Source organism: Tamandua tetradactyla, chromosome 23, assembly GCF_023851605.1.
Source record: "Tamandua tetradactyla isolate mTamTet1 chromosome 23, mTamTet1.pri, whole genome shotgun sequence".
NCBI classification, from domain to species: Eukaryota; Metazoa; Chordata; class Mammalia; order Pilosa; family Myrmecophagidae; genus Tamandua; species Tamandua tetradactyla.
In genome coordinates, this window is record NC_135349.1 from 22098610 (window position 1) to 22119693 (window position 21084).

The window sequence follows — 21084 nt, forward strand, 5'->3', positions numbered from 1 at the left end:
ACTATGTTAATGTACAGTTTTACAAAAAAATAAAAGGACAGTGAACAAAGTCCTATAATTTCAGTTATTAAAAATTCCTTACACTGTGATCATAAAAAGGGAAACCAAACTAATTCTGAAGTAGTACTTTTATAAAATATGTAATAATAATTGTATTGATATTATTTATTGTTTCTATAAGCACATTTACAATTCATTTTGAATGTTATTATTTTGCTACAATATTAATTTCTTTTATATTTTCCTCTGTAAATTCTGTATACATAGTTTGTGAATTCTGAAAATATGGATTTTGATTCAACAGACATAGGATAAAGAAATAACCATACAATAGGCTTTAGTTTTAATCATTGTAGATGAATACACCAGATTTTCTGATATTACCCTTATGGCAATTGAAAAATATAGCAATGCCTAAAAAAATATCTGTCAGAATTCTCTGTGCTTGCTTATTTTTCTAATCAATGTCAATTAATTTACTTTTTTTTTACATAATTATAGTTGTCATATTAAATTGTAATTTGACTTGTGGCATTGCTACCCTAACCATGGATTTATTGTGAATCCCATTTCCATATTCAAAGCAAAATCCTTCAGTGAAGTAAAAGATTGTGGTGAAATGACAGTGTGAATGAGAAAGAAGAGCTGAGAAAAAGCATTACCAAGGACAGAAACCACAAGGGGCTCACTCAAGTGTAATATCTGTTCTTAGCCTGGAAAGGACAAGGACGTTTTCTCTTGCTAGCATTTTCGCAAATCCATGACTGAAAGAATGCTTAGTCTAATTTCTCTATCCAGAAATTATTTGTGAATGACTTCAGAAGAAAAAAATCCATTTTTATGTTCTGTACACAGGTCAGTTAAGTTTTGCTTAACCCAAAAATGTGGATATGCCCTTGGTCTCAAGAGCAAAACCTCTGGGGCAAGTCCTTACCAATCAGTGACACCTGGTTGCCCAAGGGTAATTTCATGGAGATAATGATCTGCAAAGCACAGGGGATTTGGACCCAATGAAAATTGAAAAGCAGACACAAGAACTGAACAACTAGAAATAGTATTACCAATGAATATGTGTAGATATTTATTTGAATAATGAACTAATAAAATTAGGGAACATGAAGTGATCATCCTTCAGAGGGTACATAGGGGACATCAGTGTAGATTTCTGAGACAATATTATAAATTCTATGTAGACTAGATGACTTGTCTCTGCACTGGTGTGACCAATCATATGACCCTCTGAGTCTCAGAAATTCCTACTCTAGAATACAATTATTTATACTTGTCATGTTCATCACCAAGAGAAATTGGGAGGAGCAGTTGTCAATCAACTCTTTGAAAACTTTAAAAAATGTGTAAAACATCTGCATAAACAAGGCAGTTTGGGAGCAATCAAAATTTACAATAGGCCATTAAAATGCAGAGATAAATGGAATGATTTCCTGGGGGCATTTTGCCTGAGTTCACATGATAGATTTGACCTTCCTACCTGAGTGAATTCAATAATTTTTAAAATCTCTCTAAATCTCTCCTTAGTTTTTAACTTGAGTTACTCTGAGAATTAAATGGATGAAATATATAATTTATGAATTCCATATTTGATATATAATGTGTAAAATATTTTAATAATGTCTGTTATTTACTAATCATAAAACTTAAAAGTTAGGTACCATTTTTCTTACTTTTTATAAGACTTGGGACCTGAGGTTTAGTTAAGTCAATTATTTTAGCCAATGTACAATTCCTGTACGAGAGAGGAATACAGGATGGCTTTGAACTCATGCCTTCTGAGTCTAACATTCATTTATTTAAAGCTCTGCCAGGTACACTTTCTCCATTTTACTTAATGATAACTTAATATTAACCAAAGTATATCTGTGGGAATTGGTGAAAGAATTAGATCATCTATGGGCATTAGTTTGAGATTTTAATATATGTTTCAAGTATCCAGTAAATAAAATTAACAAATATTAACAAGATGTCTAAAACCTGTAATAATAGAGTAACTGACTTTGCTGTATTTTTAATGTTTAAATAGAGAGAGAGAGATAAAGAGGGAGAAAAAAGAAAGAAGGAGACAGAAAAATATTGAGGAGACAAATAGAAAATATATAGTCTCTGTATGTTCTCATTGTCCCTGAAAAATTTTATTTACTGTTTTGTATCAAATGATCTTTCATAATTTCTGTGTAAGTATTTATCTGTTTGTTTTCCATCATCTATCAAATATTTATCTGTCAATCATATCTCCATTTTGACCTACCTTCAAGATTAGTAACTGCTTTTTTGCTTGTTGTTTTCAATGTCCTTGCATAATTGTGTCTGCTTAATCTATTTAATCTAACAGTTTTACAGCTTTGTATTAAAATCTCCAATAATATTGATTTATCCATTTCTGCAGTTCTGTCATTTGTGTGTAGTGAAATTTTGTGTCAAGAGAAAAGAGAAATTTTCACACTACAATTAAGAAAGTGCATTCTCAATAAAATGTTAACATTTAAAAAGCTAGATTGTTCTAATTTCAGGAATAAAACTCAGTGTGTTCCATGTCACTCTTTAGATTCCTAGATTTATCATATAAATGATTTTTTTTACCCAAATAAGAAAATACACATTCAGATATATGCAATAGGAAACATAGTACATTTTAATTATAATTGTATTTTTGAAGAATGGTTATTAGCAGAATTTCACAAGTGAAAAATCAACTTGAGAATAAATGAAAAGAAAACAAAAAAAATTCCATAATCAACCACATATTATGAGACATTTTTTAAGGTACTCTAATTGATTCAATTACATTTTTTATTTGAATCAGTTTGTGATGTTAAAAGAGCACTGGGTGAATGATCTGTCTATATTCAATTCTAAATTTGAACACTTTAAGACTATTAAACTATTTCAATCTTCAGATATCTTATCTTTGACATTGAGGCTGATAATGTTTATCTAGCATGGTTGTAAAAGTAAGAAAGCATATACTGAGAACACCAACATAATCCCTGGCACAGAGAAGGTGTCCAAAGGAGAGTAGATAATATTCACATTAATGATATAATAATATTTTTATTTATATCTATCAATGAAGAATTTAAATATTTACCTATAGTATATTACTATTTATAATATATTGATATGTCAAAGTTGAGAAACATTTTTGACTTTTAAAAGCAGGTTCTATGAACTCAACATAAAGCTTTGATAATATCTAAACTCCCTTCTTAACCACCCCAGATAGTTATCAAACTCATAACATCATCTATTTGTCTTCAACATTTGTTAATACTTTATAGGAATGTATATCATGGCTCATGTGTTCTTTTGTATCTCACAAAACATATTGTTTTAGTGTCAGCCATATTGTCTGTAGAAGTAAATCACTCATTCTAATTGAATTGTATTTCGTTGTGTAAATTTTCCATTTTATAATGGTTGACATTTGAGTTGTTTTAGATATTTGGTTTAAAAAATAAGGCTGCTTGTACATGTTGTTTGGTGACAGGATATGCACATTACTGTTTGATATGACTTTGAGGAAAATTGTTGGGACACAAGGTATATAGATATTAAGCATCTGTAGTTATGGAGAAATAGGTTTACAGTTATATTAATATGCAATTCTCAATAGCATTGCCAAGTGATACATTTCCTCAGCACATGATTTTGAAATTATTAATATTTAACATTCATCAGGCTATGTGGAGTTTTATTATTGTTATTTATTTATTTATTTATTTATTTATTTTTTTTATATTTCAGGTGCAGCTTCATTCAGTGTTCCAACATAGTTACATTACACTTAGGTATTATTGTGCTGTCCATTTTTGAGTTTTTGTATCTAGTCCTGTTGCACAGTCTGTATCCCTTCAGCTCCAATTACCCATTATCTTACCCTGTTTCTAACTCCTGCTGGTCTCTGTTACCAATGATATATTCCAAGCTGATTCTCGAATGTCGGTTCACATCAGTGGGACCATATAGTATTTGTCCTTTAGTTTTTGGCTAGACTCACTCAGCATAATGTTCTCGAGGTCCATCCATGTTATTACATGCTTCATAAGTTTAGTCTGTCCTAAAGCTGCATAATATTCCATCGTAGGTATACGCCACAGTTTGTTTAGCCACTCATCTGTTGATGGACATTTTGGCTGTTTCCATCTCTTTGCAATTGTAGATAATGCTGCTATAAACACTGGTGTGCAAATGTCCGTCTGTGTCTTTGCCCTTATGTCCTTTGAGTAGATACCTAGCAGTGGTATTGCTGGGTCGTAATCCATTCTGCCAGTCTATGTCTTTTGACTGGGAAATTCAGTCCATTAACTTTTAGTGTTATTACTGTTTGGATAATATTTTCCTCTATGCTTTTGGCTTTTGTATTATATATATCATATCTGATTTTCCTTCTTTCTACACTTTACTCCATACCTCTCTCTTCTGTCTTTTCGTATCTGACTCTAGTGCTCCCTTTAGTATTTCTTGCAGAGCTGGTCTCTTGGTCACAAATTCTCTCAGTGACTTTTTGTCTATAAATGTTTTAATTTCTCCTTCATTTTTGAAGGACAATTTTGCTGGATATAGGAGTCTTGGTTGGCAGTTTTTCTCTTTTAGTAATTTAAATATATCATCCCACTGTCTTCTAGCTTCCATGGTTTCTGCTGAGAAATCTACACATAGTCTTATTGGGTTTCCCTTGTATGTGACAGATTGTTTTTCTCTTGCTGCTTTCAAGATCCTCTCTTTCTCTTTGACCTCTGACATTCTAACTAGTAAGTGTCTTGGAGAACGCCTATTTGGGTCTATTCTCTTTGGGGTGCGCTGCACTTCTTGGATCTGTAAATTTAGGTCTTTCATAAGAGTTGGAAAATTTTCAGTGATAATTTCTTCCATTAGTTTTTCTCCTCCTTTTCCCTTCTCTTCTCCTTCTGGGACACCCACAACACGTATATTTGTGCGGTTCATATTGTCCTTGAGTTCCCTGATTCCCTGCTCAAGTTTTTCCATTCTTTTCCCTATAGTTTCTGTTTCTTTTTGGAATTCAGATGTTCCATCCTCCAGTTCACTAATTGTAGCTTCTGTCTCTTTAGATCTACCATTGTAGGTATCCATTGTTTTTTCCATTTTTTCTTCTTTGTCCTTCACTCCCATAAGTTCTGTGATTTGTTTTTTCAGATTTTCTATTTCTTCTTTTTGTTCAGCCCATGTCTTCTTCATGTCCTCCCTCAATTTATTGATTTGGTTTTTGAAGAGTTTTTCCATTTCTGTTCGTATATTCAGCATTAGTTGTCTCAGCTCCTGTATCTCATTTGAACTATTGGTTTGTTCCTTTGACTGGGCCATATCTTCAATTTTCCGAGCATCATCCATTATTTTCTGCTGGTGTCTGGGCATTTGATCAGATTTCCCTGGGTGTTGGACCCGGCTGGTTGAAAGGTTTTTCTGTGAAATCTCTGGGCTCTGTTTTTCTTTTCCTGCCCAGTAGGTGGCGCTCGTGGCGCTCGTCTGTCTGTGGGTCCCACCAGTAAAAGATGCTGTGGCTCCTTTAACTTGCCAATCCGAATCTCGCAGTCAGCCCGGGAAACCGCACGTGGAGGGGGGGTCGCCGGCGCCGCGGCTTGGGGGAGTGCCGGTCCAAATTGTCCAGCTGGCCCGAGACGCCAAGCGCGGCGGGAGGGCCCCACTATCCAACGTTCCCAGTCAGACTGGGGAGCCACGTGCGTGGAGGGGACCCCAGTCACCAGCCGCCCCGGCCGGGAAAACGCACGCCCCTCGGGTATCTCACCGCAGCGGATTCTCCCTGCCCGTTCAGCTGTTCCAGAATGGGGTACACTGTCTTTTTGGTCTCTGTCGTGGCTCCGGGAGCTGTTTCGTATTGTTTCTGTTTCTTTAGTTGCTGTTCTGGAGGAGGAACTAAGACCCGCGTATCTTACTAAGCCGCCATCTTCTCCGGAAGTCCTATTATTGTTATTTTAATTTGTGTTTTTCAGGTGACATGAAGGCCTGTTTGGCTACATTGACTCAAAGCCTATCTGGCAGTCCCTTATAAAACTAGATATCGAGTTGCCCTATGACCTGGCATTTCTACTACTTGGCATATACTCAGAAGAGCTGAAAGCAGTGATATGAGCAGACATTTATAGCAGCATTATTCACAATTGGCAAAAGATGGAAATAATTGGAGTACCATAAACAAATGAGTGGATTAACAAAATATGGTATTACATATGATGGAATATTATGCAGCAGTAGGATGAAATGATATCCTAAACCAAATGATACATTGGATGAACCTTGAGAACATAAAGGTGAGTGAAATAAGCTAGACACAAAAGGATAGATACTGCATGATTCCATTTTTATAACTATGGTAAAGGTAAAGTCAGAGGCTTATAATACAGAATATAGGGGACCTAGAGAAACATGGAAGCTAGAGATGGGTGAATGGTTAGCTAATGATGTTTAACTTAAATATAAGGGAATAGATAAATGTGAAGGTGGCCCATTAGTAAGTCTATAAATAATATTGCCATATTGAAGGTGCAAAGGATTTAAAGGGGTTGCATAGACCCATGTGTCCTACCAATTACCACTACAAATATACATAAGTTATTGAATGAACTATTTCAAAGATATGAATCTTTTATGAAGACTGTATAATTGCAGGGTATGGGGAAAACTGCTATTGCATGCTATGGGCTATGTTTAAGAGGAAAACATCAATAATACCACAGCAATGTCAAGGGTAAATAATGAAGTAGGGATAAGAGTTAAGGGGAAGTTTGGATTTTCTATTTTGTGAGGGTGTGTTTATCAGTTATTTTTCTCTTGGAAACAATGAAATTGTCCAAAATTGAGAGCATTAATGGACTGTTGACTTTGAACATTATATATGACACCCAATGTATGGAAGTGGCAGAAGGATGCACTGACTGAGAGGTAGATTGGCAAATGATGGTGTATACATATGATTGAACATTTTTTTGTGAACCAATGAAGTTGTAAGGCATACAACATTGTAAACGAAACTGGGGAACATTTGGTGAGGCAAAATACACTCAAAACAATAAAGCAAATATGGTATGGCTTCATTTAGGAAATATGTATAAGAAAATTGGGGCCTAGATTGTAGGCTTTTATAGCTGTCACATTTAGTCCAGAGTGGTAATTGTTATTTGTGAATTTTGAGATGCTGTGTTATATATATATAGCCCAGTATTTAGTGATAAGATTGAAACTGATCAGGTCAGGATTAGGGTAATTCAGAATACAGGGATAAGGAAGAAATTGTGTTTTAGAACTTCAGCTACTCTATGAGACCAAAGTAAAAAGTTTTATTTTGTCCAGAATCTAACACAGGGAGCCTAGAATGAGAAGGATGGCCCTTATCCTGTATAGCTTAAAATAATGACTGTATACATCCCAGAGTATACTATGCAGATAATCAAAAGGTAATGGCAAAGTCCTTTGAGGGATGGAAAAAGAATATGGAACTATTAAACTTTATAACTGGGGAAACTCCTGGTACAATGTCAAATATTAGGGATACACAAAACAATAGGCCAAGCCCTTGATCTTGAGGCTTGCTGTTGTGAGTTCATTTATATAGTGGGGAAGCTTAGCCTACTTATAAGTATGCTTAAGAGTTACTTCCAAAGGACCTCTTTTGTTGCCCAGATGTGGCTGCTCTCTCTAAGGCCAACTTGGCAGATGAAATCATTACCTTCCTCCTTATGTCGGACATGACAGCAGGGGTGAAAGTTTCCCTGCAATGTTGGATATGACTCCCAGGGATGAACCTGGTACAAACATACATCTGTGAATACAGCATTTAAATACTGTGGTGCAAAGTTGTACTGCTAATAGATTCAATTTCTAGGTTTTTGCCATGCCACACGAAAGAATTCAAGGGCATGGCCCAGACTGAGCAAAGATTATTAATTACACATGCAAGAGGGGTATGCTGGCACTATCAATTACAGAGAGCCCAGGGGCATTCAATGCTGGAGCAATTTGCTTTTATGGCTAAGTTTTAATTACTCACCCTACTCTCTTCTTGTTAGATCAGAGTGGTTTAAGGCCTAATAAAAATGTTCTTTTCCCCACTCTATTAGGTCTTGTATTTGCAAAACAGGCCCTTGAAAAGCATATTTTAACAAGTCAGGACTCTTTCTCATACCCTCCCTTCTCTCAAGGGTGGTGCCTGGTGGTCATCAGTGCATTTGAGCAGGTTGGGCTGTCCCCAGGTGTTTTGCACATAGGTGTGTAACCCCAGACAGGATGTCTATGCAAGACAGGCTCCTGGCACTGGTCAACCATCCTTGCTCAAAGGCTTCCTCATGGCATCTTCTCTCCCATCTCAGGTTCCTGTTACAGCCTGCCTCAGTACTATTAGAGAATAGTATTAATAGTACTCCAGAGATAAGAGGGACAGTATAATAAAAATAGAGTTATCACCTGCCATGCTGGGAATCCAGGTTCAATTTCTGGTGCCAGTTCATGCAAAAAAGAAAAAAAATAGAACTAAATTTTCTGACAGTTATAAAGATCCTTAATAGAACTTCAAAACAGATTTTTAAATGGACACAATTAAAAAGAGGAATTAAAAAGAGGAATAGAATTTTGTTTAAGTTTCATTGGGTAATTGTCAGAGATAAGGTTCCAATTTTGTTGAAATGTAGGAAAAAGAAGTCATCTTTGCATTTTACCTACTTCTGATACACTGTTAAAAGCATTTTACTGTTATAGAAGATAAACTGGAATGCTACCAATAAAAATTCAGTAAAAAAATGTTAAATGTAAAATTAGTGTTGGTAATTATTCTTTCTTCAACTATTACTTACATTATTTTAAAGTATAATTAATGACTATGAAAATCTGATTTCAGTCCTGAAAAGAAAATTTCCTATATGGCCATTTTTGCAAAGAGTCAGCAAGACCCCAGTTGAGGTGGCACTAACATAGAACAACTTAAACCTCGAGGTCACAAATTGTGAAATAAATTGATGCTGGCTTTTGAACCTTTAAATAAGCATTTCTCAGTATCACTGAGAAAATCTGAGAAGAATTGTACTTCCAAACGTTCATCAAATATGTGATAAATATTTTTAAATTTATTTATTCATACTATCAAATTACCTACTGAAATTCTGCAGTGCAAATTTTGTTGAACAAGTTGATTCTAAATCTATATGGAAATTCATTTCATTCTCATTAATTCATGCACAGTTCATAATAATGCATTTCTCCTGGTTATATACAGATAAAATGAACTTTTGACCATCAAATGAATTTTAAAATCTTTACTCTCTTGGGCAGATTTTTACTTTCTTTTCTCACATTTTTTAATGCAATAAAATCCAATACAATAAAATAATGAACAAGATGCACAAGCATTGTTATGAGTGGATGTATCAATGTATCCAATTGTAGATAAATTAATTGACACTGACAAAACTGATTGGAGAAACTCAATCATGTTTTCCTTGTGATGCCTCAAAAAGGTCCATTCATTATCTGGGGTACACTCATAGAAAGAAGCTGGTTGTGCAGCATCAGCCATTGAAAAATACATGAAATTGTGGGTTTTACAAAAGTCTGATATAGTAATATTTTATTATTATTTAATTATAAATTACAGATATTATTGAAAACGCAGTGTGAAAAAAATGTATACACGTAAGTATACATCTAAGTAAGCTTTATATGCACAAAGGAAATAATTGGAAGAAAATAACCTAAAGATTAACTACATTTATGAATGAGTTTCTGCATCTTCATTGAAATTTGTTGTATTCTAATTTTTGTGTAATGAACAATTTTTACTCCTATGATGATGTCACACTTATAAAATGTTTCATTGATAAAAATGTGCTATTTCATCCCTAGTGGTTAATGATTTAGCCTTTTAGCCATAAAGTGTTTTTTCATGAATAGATTTTTTAACACAGTCATGAATTAGAGCATCACAAAGAAATGCCAGAAAAAGTACTCCTCAGCATTATGTTGCAACTAAGGGGAACATGACTGTCTGTAACAAACCTAACACAGATGCATTAGTCTTTAAACTATATCCTTGGAATGATGCCAAGCAATCTTCCTTGGAAATTGGCCCCAAAGGTGAGCAATGTTGCATTATCAACAGTCCTCAATATAGGAGATACCTTGGCATTGTCAGGGTGAAAGACAAGGGATGCTTTCTTCTACCTGTGTTCACAGTAGCTCCCTTGTATACTTTGAGGCATAATTTCCAGCTGAGTTGTCTATTGATCAGGACCTGAACAAAAGTTTTAGATTGATTTATTGAACATTAAAAAATTTTAAAACACCTACAAACAAAAATATTGTATGCATGAAAAAATTAAAAAAAGTTTATCTCAATGGAAGTAAATATATCATGGAACTTTCAGACTCCTTAAATGGTTTACATGTTGCATTTGTGAGGCAAATGAGTCTGACTAATTTCTAAACAGATAAGCTGAAAGAAGTTTTTCACCAATTTTGGTTCATGGTAAGTATTAATTAGAAGTTAGCGTGTTTTAATTTGTTTTAAAAATGGGGATATTATTAGAATATTATGCATGTACATATATTTATATATATCACAAAAGCCTTATCTAAGTAAATAATATCGAGATTTGTACAAGTGGAAACAGAATTGAAGGAACCAGTGTTATCAATCAATGTACATGTATTAGAAATAATTTTTGGAGGATAATTGTTTAAATAATCCATTAATATATTTTTGAAAATTAACAGTAATGTGTGATCTATAATATTAATGCACACCAGTGCAGTACTCTAAGGTTTAATTTATCTTATGTCATTTTTTTCTATAAAATTAGATACACTGTAACAGTAAATTATGCATGAATCTCTTTATCATTGTTTACTATATATCTAGTCCTTTTTCCTGTTTCTCTCAAATTAAATTTTAGTGGCAACATATTTTTTTGAGCATGATCTCTGAACTCAAATAATCTCTAGATAAGTCCTTTAACTTTCTGTGCTGTTTTCTCATTTAAGAATAAAGTAATAAATATGGTATAACATTTTCATGTGCATAAATGTTTAGTGTCAAATTCACTTTAATTATTCAATATATATGAGTCTCTATTATATAATATCCAAATGATTATACTAGTTTAATTTGGCAGGCATTCTGAAGTTTTTTCAATTATATTTTACAAACTATTCTTTATTATGAATTTCTAGAACCACAAAATAATATAGGCTATATCACTCCTATAAACAAAAACTGTTTTTAAGTCATTCAACTAAGTATCACCTTTGATTTCTCAACAGTTTACAACAGTTCAATTCTATTATGGGAAGTAGGAATAACACAAATGTACCTGACTTCATCCTTATGGGATTGACAGACTCTAAAGTGATCCAGCAGGTACTTTTTATGCTATTTCTCTTGATATACCTGATTACCCTGCTGGGGAATGCAGGGATGATACTGATAATTCACCTGGACCTCCAGCTTCACACTCCCATGTATTATTTCCTCAGTCACCTGTCCTTCCTTGACCTCAGTTATTCAACGGTCATCATCCCTAAAACCTTAGAGAACTTACTGACTTCCAACAAGTACATTTCATTCATGGGCTGCTTCACCCAGATGTCTTTTTTTATCTTCTTGGCAGTCACTGAATTTTTTTTTCTCTCTTCGATGGCCTATGACCGCTATGTGGCTATCTGCAACCCTCTAAACTATCAGGTTATTATGTCCACGAGACTCTGCAGAGCCCTCATCACTGGGTCCTATGCGATTGGCTTTACTGAATCATTAGGCACTGTTGTTTACATAAGCAATTTGAATTTCTGCAAATCCAATGTAATCTATCACTTTTTCTGTGACATGATCCCCATTTTAGCCCTGGCCTGCACTGACACTCGTGACATTGAAATAATGATGTTCATCTCTGGTAGTTTAAATGTCATGGTGTCTCTGATCACAATCTCTGTGTCCTATGGGTCCATTCTGTCTACTATCCTGAAAATTAATTCTACTTCAGGAAAATACAAAGCCTTCTCTACTTGTGCATCTCATCTCCTGGGAGTCACCATCTTTTATAGCACTACGATTTTTACTTATTTAAAGCCAAAGCAGTCCTACTCTTTGGGAAAAAATCAAGTGGCCTCTGTGTTTTATACTATGTTGATTCCCATGTTGAATCCACTCATTTATAGTCTTAGGAACAAAGAAGTGAAAAATGCTCTCTTTAGAATCAGGCAGAAGAGAGAGGGTTCCAGGCAATTGAAATGACAGTGAAACTCAAAATGTAAGAACAACTTTTCTTTTTTTGGTATTTACTTGACCTCTTTATAAATATGATTAGTTAGCATTTTTTGAGCCATCTTCTATTATTGCATGCATGACCTGGAATATTTCCAAGAATATGGTTTTAGAAAGCTACATAGTAAGTGTTATCCATGAAATATGTCTTAAACTACTAAGATTTAAATATATTTGTTTTTTAAGGACATCCTTTGTATAAAAACAAAATGTGGTTTTTCCCTCAAAATTTTATCACATAACTCCCCATGCATGTTTCAATTGCAGATAATTTATACTGGGAACATTTTCAGAAGTCACTCTATTTTCTCTAAAGAAGTAATAGAGCAATTAGTAAAGAGTGCTGCTTTGTTCTGGGTAATCAGGATAACGCTGTTTTTTTAGCTGGATGGCACCTCAACTTAGTGAATCACTGAAAAATCAAACCAAGTTTCCTCAAGTTTATGTGTAAAATACTTCTAAATCCCTAGAGTTGTGTTAAAGTTTGACTCAGATAATGAATGGAAGGAATTTAATGTGATTTAATTGATTATTGCCAGATCATCAGAGTACTTAGATTTTTGCAAAATTTTTAATGAACAATTATTTTTTGAATGAGTGGGGTCACTGGTGTTTTCTAAATACTTTTGTTTAGTCTTATTCATAAAAAAATAAACAGCCAAGAATGAAAACCACACTTCAATATTTGGTCTTAGAACAAAAGAAAATATTGTGATAGAATTAAGTTTTAGAAAAAATATTTGTTTATATGGTAAAACTGCAGTAATTTTAAAATATAGTTTGTATTATTAAAGAAAATAGAAATATCCTAACCATTTTTGGTAGTTTTGTTCATAGTTTTCTTGACTAATCTTAGGTATGCATATATATATATATTTATTATGTGACATATGATGTAGTTGTCATTTTCTATTCCCATTTTCAGCCTTCAATTTTCACTCTTCATTATAACCTTTGTAATTCTTTTGCTGTTTAAACTTGAGAGATGAATGAATGCTTTCTTGCTATGTGAGTGAAATTAAGAATCTCATATTGCAACGCCTTAGTACCTGGAGTTTAATAAATTCATGAGGTTAAATATCTCCTTGCTTTGTTTTTCTCTTTGTGTCCACCTGCTAACCATGCAAAAACCCTAATATACTGTGATTGGCCATAAACTTCAGTAATGGAATTCTTTCATTTAATGTTGATATGATTAAAATAATCACTTCCTTTTTCTTGATTTTCACAAGTTTATGCTCTTTAAAAAGAAGCACTTTTTTGGGTTAAATTTTTGGTTCATTAGTTTGAAAATTTTAATAAAGAAAATTACAAAATTAAGAATTGTTATTCAATCAAATTTTGTGTTATTTCATAAATTTTAGTTGTTAGGTGTTAATACTTCCCTTAAAAATCCTCTACATAATCTAGGATGACAGCTTTTATTTTTTCTGTTATTCAATGTATATTTAAGAAAACATTTTTTCTTAATTATCCCCTATTTGATTATTTTCATTTAAACTGTAGCAGTGGTTATAAGATATATTTTTTCAAGAGATTTCTATTATTTTTAACTTATAAAGTGTTTCTTCATACAATTAGTTTTGTTCATTTTTCTTAAATGATTTTTGAAAGATTAAAATAAATTGAGGGTGGGCCACAGTGGCTCAGCAGGCAAGAATGTTTGCCTGCCATGCCAGAGGACCTGGGTTTGATTCCCAGTGCCTGCCCATGTAAAAAATAAATGAATAAATAAATAAATTGAAACCTCTTTTAGAAGTAAACTGCTAATGAGTTTTCACTAGTTCATTACTGTTAGTTGATTTATTCAATAATTGAAATGTGCATTATTTTCCTCTACAACCTGAATTTATATGAAAATGTTGACTTATAATATGTAATATTCATATAAGTTTCTTTATTATATTTCATATTTACCATGAACCCTATGTTGTCTAGAATCCATATTTATGGCAATAGACTTTATTTATTTGCAATTAGAGATATATTTGATAAGAGCTATTTTTTAAAATATACTTTTTTGGACTAATCACTCAACTTATACATATATTGTTTCTTATCTCATATTTATAAGCTCTATACATTTTCTGATCTTCTTTATGAACTGTGCTTTCCTTGCTCATATTTGTATGCATTTTTATGATTTAGGAAATGGATACTGTGCTGGTTGGAAATGATGTATGTACCCTAGAAAAGCCATGTTTTAATCCTAATCCCATTTTGTAAAGGCAGCCATTTCTTCTAATCCCTATCAGTATAGTATGCTTGAAGCTGTAATTAGATCACCCCCTAGAGATGTGATTTAATCAAGAGTGCTTGTTAAACTGGATTAGGTGGAAGCATGTCTCCAGCCATTTGGGTGGGTCTTGATTAGTTTACTGGAATCCTATAAAAGAGGAAACATTTTGGAGAAAGCAGGAGATTCAAAGAGAGCAGAGAATGCTGGAGAATCATGAAGCAGAGAGTCTGCCAGCCAGCGCTTTGGAGATGAAGTAGGAAAACATCTCCTGGGGAGCTTCATGAAACAGGAAGCCAAGAGAGAAAGCTAGCAAATGACACCATGTTTGCCATGTGTCCTTCCAGCACTTTGATGCTGAGTTTGCCATGTGCCCTTCCAGCCAAGAGAGAAACCCTGACTGTGTTTGCCATGTGCTTTCTCACTTAAGAGAGAAACCCTGAACTTTATCAGCCTTCTTGAACCAAGGTATTTTTCCCTGGATGCCTTTGATTGGACATTTCTATAGACTTGTTTTAATTGGGATATTTTCTTGGCCTTAGAACTATAAACTGGCAACTTATTGAATTCCCCCTTTTTAAAGCCCTTCCATTTCTTGTATATTGTATTCCAGCAGCTAGCAAACTAGAACAGATGTTGTTGGAGTTTGTTGACAATGATGGTCATCAGATTCTCTAATTTTTCAGACAAAATAAATTCAGGAGATACTTACATTTTAATTAAATCCAGATTACCCTATCTTCTTTTAATGTATTCTACAATGCACTTATGATTCTACTAAATTAATCTTCTGGCAAAATGAGAAAAATCTAGACTATTTGCATTGTCCCTGTATTTTTGATATTTACATCAATGCATATCATATTATATGTAATATGTGATTAGAAGTAATTTTAAGACAAAATACTTTTGCTCTTGGTAGTATGGCAAAATTGTACGTATTCTGAAATTTGAACTACTTAAATAATGATAAAAAGAACAAGATAAGAGCATGACAAATGGAAAAATAATTGTTTTTTATTTTACAAATGATAGAAGTTATATAGTAATGATATAAAATAGATTATATGTACTCAGCCCCTACTTTGTGCCAGACAATATTCAAAGGGCTATAAGTATATAATATCTATCATCACAAGTTACCTCTCAGGTAGGTTCTTGCAATATCTGAAATTTAATCTCAAGTAATGAAAAGCTCTTCTACTACTTGCTCAGGCAAAGACTTAGGAGTCATCCTGGCATACTCTTTAGTCACACACCTCACTTTGAGTTCATAATAATATCATATTTTGACAGTGACTAATTCTCAATACTTCCTTTGTTGCCATCCTGACCCAAAGAACCCTCATCTCAGTCTTTAAATTAATGCTAAAGCCTTCTAATTTATCCCTCTGTTTTCTGTCATGTCTTCTGTGAGTCTATCTCAATGTAAAATTCAGAATGTTACTGTAAAAAAATGTGAATTCTATTTTGTCACTTTCTTCATAAAAATGTAAACTTCTCATCACATTGAGAATAAAAATAAAAATTTTATAAGAGCCTTCGGATTCAGTATGATCTTGCTCTATTCCTTACTTTCATGAATTCAGTCTTTATACTGCATCTGTCATGCTCAGTTACCCTAGGGATCATTATATGTACGTTTAATTTAGCACAGTCTACCTAATATACTATACTACAGCTACATAACTTGTAACATTAACTTTATAATTCAGTAGAGATTCTATTGTTCTTTCCTATTGTGATTTTTTTCATAAAATACACTGTTCTATATGGTTTAATCCTAAGAATAAATCAATCTAGTTTTGCTAAGGTAGTTATTTTTAAAACAATTAAAAATGCAAAAAGCAGATATTTGATATATTTACCTTTACTTTGATATTTTCAACATCATTTAAGTCTATGTTTAGACCTTTCTGTTATCTTATACCTGATTGGATCATATTTAAAGAACAGTTCTGTGGGCAAATTTTTATTTCTCTGTGTGTATATGTATGCATGTGTATGTGTTTGTTAATTTTATTAAAAAGTCTGTATTTTTTTCCTTATATTTGCTTGTTATTATCAGTGGGTGTTGAATTCCACAATGAGTTTTTATCTTTCTGTTCTATAAATATATCTTTCCATTATCTTATGACTCATTAAAGATGGTGTGCTAGTTTGAAGCTGTTATGTAACCCAGAAAGAGTCATATTCTTCTTATCTATTCCTGTGGGGGAAGATACATTTTGGGTGGGAACTTTTGATTAAGCTGATCCAATTGAGATGGGCCCACCCAATTCAAGGGTGGATCTTAATCCTTTACTTGGAGTCTTTTATTAGAATAAGAAAGAAACACTCAGACAAAGCACAGAGACAAACACTCAGAGATTTTGGAAAAAGAGAAAAACTTTGGGGATGATAAGAGAGTACCTATAGAAGCTCAGAGAGGAGGCCACTGGAACCAGAAGCTGAAAATGAGGCTGGGGCGGGAAGGATGAACAGATACTGGTGATGTGTTTTGCTATTTTGCAGAGAAACCATGAATGCCAGCAGCCTGCCTTCAGAGTTCAATATTATCTTGTTGATGGCTTAACTGGAATGTTTTCATGTACTTGGAACTGTAAATTTCAAGTTAATAAATCCCAATTGCAAAAGCCAATGGATATCTGGCAAATTACATTCTGGAAGCTATAGAAAACCAAAACAGATGGTGTCCTTTATAATAATTATGTTTTTCCTCTACATATAATATGTATTCACTTGGACTGCCTTCATAATTGCCTCCTTGCCTTTGTATTTCAGCAGTGAGTCTCATAAATCTAAATGTTATTTATACTCTCCACTAGACATTTATTGTCAATGCTCTTTAGCCAATACCACCAAAACACCTGTGGACCAACAACTTAGGTTTATTATACAATGCAGTGAGAAACCCATATGGAAATGTGCAGTTTCAAAGGAAGTAATTCTGAGGAACAAACTGTAATATTTGGGAGGTTGTAATATGAAAAGAAATATCTATTAGATTAGAGGCTGTCAGAAAGCAAGAACAACCCTATTATTAAATATCTAATAAATCTTATCTATCATTAGAGCAGTCTAAATTAAGATTAAAGATGTAGCCAGAAAAGTAATAGCAATCCCTGATTTTGTTAGAAAGGAAGATGTTTGATATTTTGTGGTTTGCATGGTGATCATGTCAGGAGATCTCTGAGTAGGTCACCAGTCTTTCTCATGAACACTTGGTAGAGACCTGCAAAAATGAAATTGAGAATGAACACAAACACCTTTATTCTAATTCTCTCTGCTTTTCTCTAAAATGACATGAAAGCCCACATTTGACTTTAACAATTTCTTATGATTTATCTACTTTCTTCATACTTGTTTGCACAATGGTCATTGCTTTCTCCCATTTTCTGACAAAGATGGGGCAATTATCTGATATGAGGTTCTTGTCCCTCCTTAGATTATTTGGGTTTTTCAAAAGTGTTAGGTTGCACAATGTTTTTGCAGATTTATACACCTCAAGAAGAAGTGGAAATTCTATATTCCCTTTAAACTTGAATGCAGCATGATTGCTTCAAATATTTTTTCTTGATAACTCCATATTTGCCTGTATAACATATTTCTGGGGTTCTAGTTTTGTATCATGAAAATAGAATAGTACCTAATAATCATTATAGTTATAACTGATCTCACACAATTAGCTTTTCCAATGTTTTTCTTTTTTTCACCCTCTTCTTTCACTTCCTTCTCTTTATTTTCTCCTTCTTATTTTCCAAAATCTCCTCCTCTTCCTTCTTATTCTTCTTCTCCGTCTTTATTTACAGTTACTTCTATTTCATCTCCTTCCTCTTCCTTTCCCTTCCTCTCTTCCTCTTCCTCTTTCTCTACATGTTTGTACTTTCATCTCTACTTTTTATGTTTCCATCTTATTGATGAGCCAGAAAAATATGCTGTAAGCCTACATGTATCAGTAAACTGAATAATTCGTGAAATATAGTGGAAGCCAATTCTCCCCTACTACATATTAAAATATTCCTTTCTTTCCTATTTGTACCATTGACTTAATAAAGTCCTTCATGATTTCATAAAGTATTAGTCAATATACCTGATAGTCAGTGAGCACAATGAAAAGATAAGTTTGTTCCTGCATTCAGTATACAGAAGTGTTCATAATCAGGTCATATTAGGAAATTTAGTTTTGAATGCTGGTATAACTCATATAAGCAATGTGGTATTGACTATATTTTATAAAGTTTATATGCCTCAGTTTTCTCAACTGATCTTTGATGACAGGAATAGTCTCACCTCTTGGAATTGCTATGTGGATAGAAACATTTAGTTTATTAAAGTGTGTGAATATTGGCCAGTTACTAATAAGCTGCATAAAAGTGCCAATTATTGACTCATTACTTGATTCACCACTCATTAAAATACATACATTTTCTGAGTAAGCTGTAGTTTGCAGGCACCATGTTATATAATGAAGATAAAATTGTGGACATAGACAAATTGACAAATATCTGTCTTTATGCAAATTACAGTGTCAGTGTGGTGGTAGACCTAGATAGAAATTAAACTTCCATATTAAAAGATATTAAATGATTGCATGTTAAGTGATAAAAAGATGTCCAATATGAGGAAAAGAAGTCAAATAATTATTTCTTGAGGGAAAAGTAATTGGGTGGTAATGAGAAAAATGAAAAATTGTTAAGTTGAGAGCTAAATATATTATTTTCCATATTGACCTGGTGAATAGAAAATTATTGCAGATATTTATTCTCACCATTTTGCTTCTACTTTACCAGGAGGCAAAAGAGGATAGTGCAATTTTCATGCAGATTGACTTGATAGCAACTTGTCTATTTTGAGGACTGAATTATCAGTCTGATGCTTACAGGCATAAGTGAGTGCATCCTTGTTTCTCATGCCAATCTTTCTTTCTCAAAGAAAGACTATTTCTGATAATTTCAAAGAGCAAATATACTTATAAAACAGGGTACAACCAGGAATTACACAGGGAAGTTCAGCCACTGGGGCACAACTTCTTTGTCATTACTAACTGTATCAATGCCTTGGATATTATTATTCCTTTTCAAAAAATGAGGATAAAATTGTGTGGACTCTATATTCACACATTCTTGCCTTGGGTACATATACATGTAAAGTGAAATATCAGGATAGGCATCTGCTTTGCATATATACAAGATTCAGGTGAAGAATATGTCTGAGGTCACTATGTTTGTGTTGATGGGTTTCACAGGCTGAAGTCTTCTTATTTTTATTACATCTAGAAATTTATCTCTTCAGTTTATTTAGGACATTTGGGACTGGTTGTATTGGTCATTGCAGATTCCTGGCTACACAAACTAATGTATTATTTTCTGTCACACTTGGGTGTTTGCTATTCTTTGGTTGTTGCATTCAAAGAGGTAGTCAGTTTCATGGCAGAAAATAAGGCCATTTCATTTCTTGAATGTGCAACACAGATGTTTGAACAGTTTGCATTTCTGCAAATCCATTATAACATCACTTTTTCTGTGACAAATCACAATTTTAGCCCTGTCCTGTACACTCCTGACACTTGAAATCATGATATTCATTCTCAGCAGTATAACTGGATGTGTTTGTGCCAGTTTGAAACAATTCTGTTCCCCAGAATTGCCGTGTTATTTTAACCTAATCTTGTAGGGGAAGGACAGTTGTGGGATGAGACTTTTTGATTAGGTTGTTTCCATGGAATTTTGTGGGGTCATTAATTGGATTATTTACATGGTATTTTATTTTGTAAGCTGCTGGAATGTGATATACCAGAAATGGAATGGCTTTTAAAAAAAGCCTTAATTTATTAATTTATTAAGTTCCAAGTTTACAGTTCTAAGGCCATGAAAATGGCCAAATTAAAGCAAAGCTATAAAAAGTCCAATCTAAGGCATCCAGGGAAAGAGACCTTGATTCAAGAAGGCTAATGACATTCAGAATTTCACTTCTAGCCATAAAGGTACATGGTGAGATCTGCTAGCTTTCTGTTCAATGGCTTCCCTGGGGCTCTGTCCATTCTGTTGACTTTGTTGGTTCTGGCAGCTCTTGTGGCTCTAAATCTTTTTCCAAAATGGTTCCCTTTTAAAGGGTTCTAGTAAGCCACCCCACCTTGAATGGTGGAGACATTTCTTCATGGAAACCATCTAATCAAAAGTTATCACCCACAATTGGTGGATCATATCTCCATGGATACAATTGAGAAACTACCACCTAACAATATTGAGTGAAGATTAAAGGACATGGCTTTTCTGGGGTGCACAAGAGATTCAAACTGGCACTACTTGGACCCCAAAATGATATGTTCTTTCCAAATACAAAAACATTTACTCCATGACAATATAAGAAAGAAAGACTTAAACAATTTCAGTAACAATACAAATACAATACAAAGTCAGAAACAGTACAAAATCTCATCAAAATCAGCTACAGGCATGGTCTGTCATAAGGCAAAATTTTCCTTTGTCTCTGGACCTGTAAAATTCTGAACAAGTTATGTGCTGCCAACATACAAAGGAAGTACAGT

The 21084-nt window shown here is 33.6% G+C and overlaps 1 protein-coding gene across 1 annotated transcript; it reads left to right on the forward strand.

Moving 5' to 3' along the window:
* The first annotated feature begins 11320 nt into the window (after positions 1–11320).
* Positions 11321–12268, forward strand: LOC143666550 (olfactory receptor 8H1-like). Its single transcript, XM_077140224.1, has one exon. The coding sequence runs from the start codon at positions 11321–11323 to the stop codon at positions 12266–12268; it is 948 nt and encodes a 315-aa protein (XP_076996339.1).
* Positions 12269–21084: the final 8816 nt, after the last annotated feature.

What these genes read in the sequence shown, in the direction of transcription:
- LOC143666550 (XM_077140224.1), top strand. Translation starts at nt 11,321, where the DNA reads ATGGGAAGTAGGAATAACACAAATGTACCTGACTTCATCCTTATGGGA.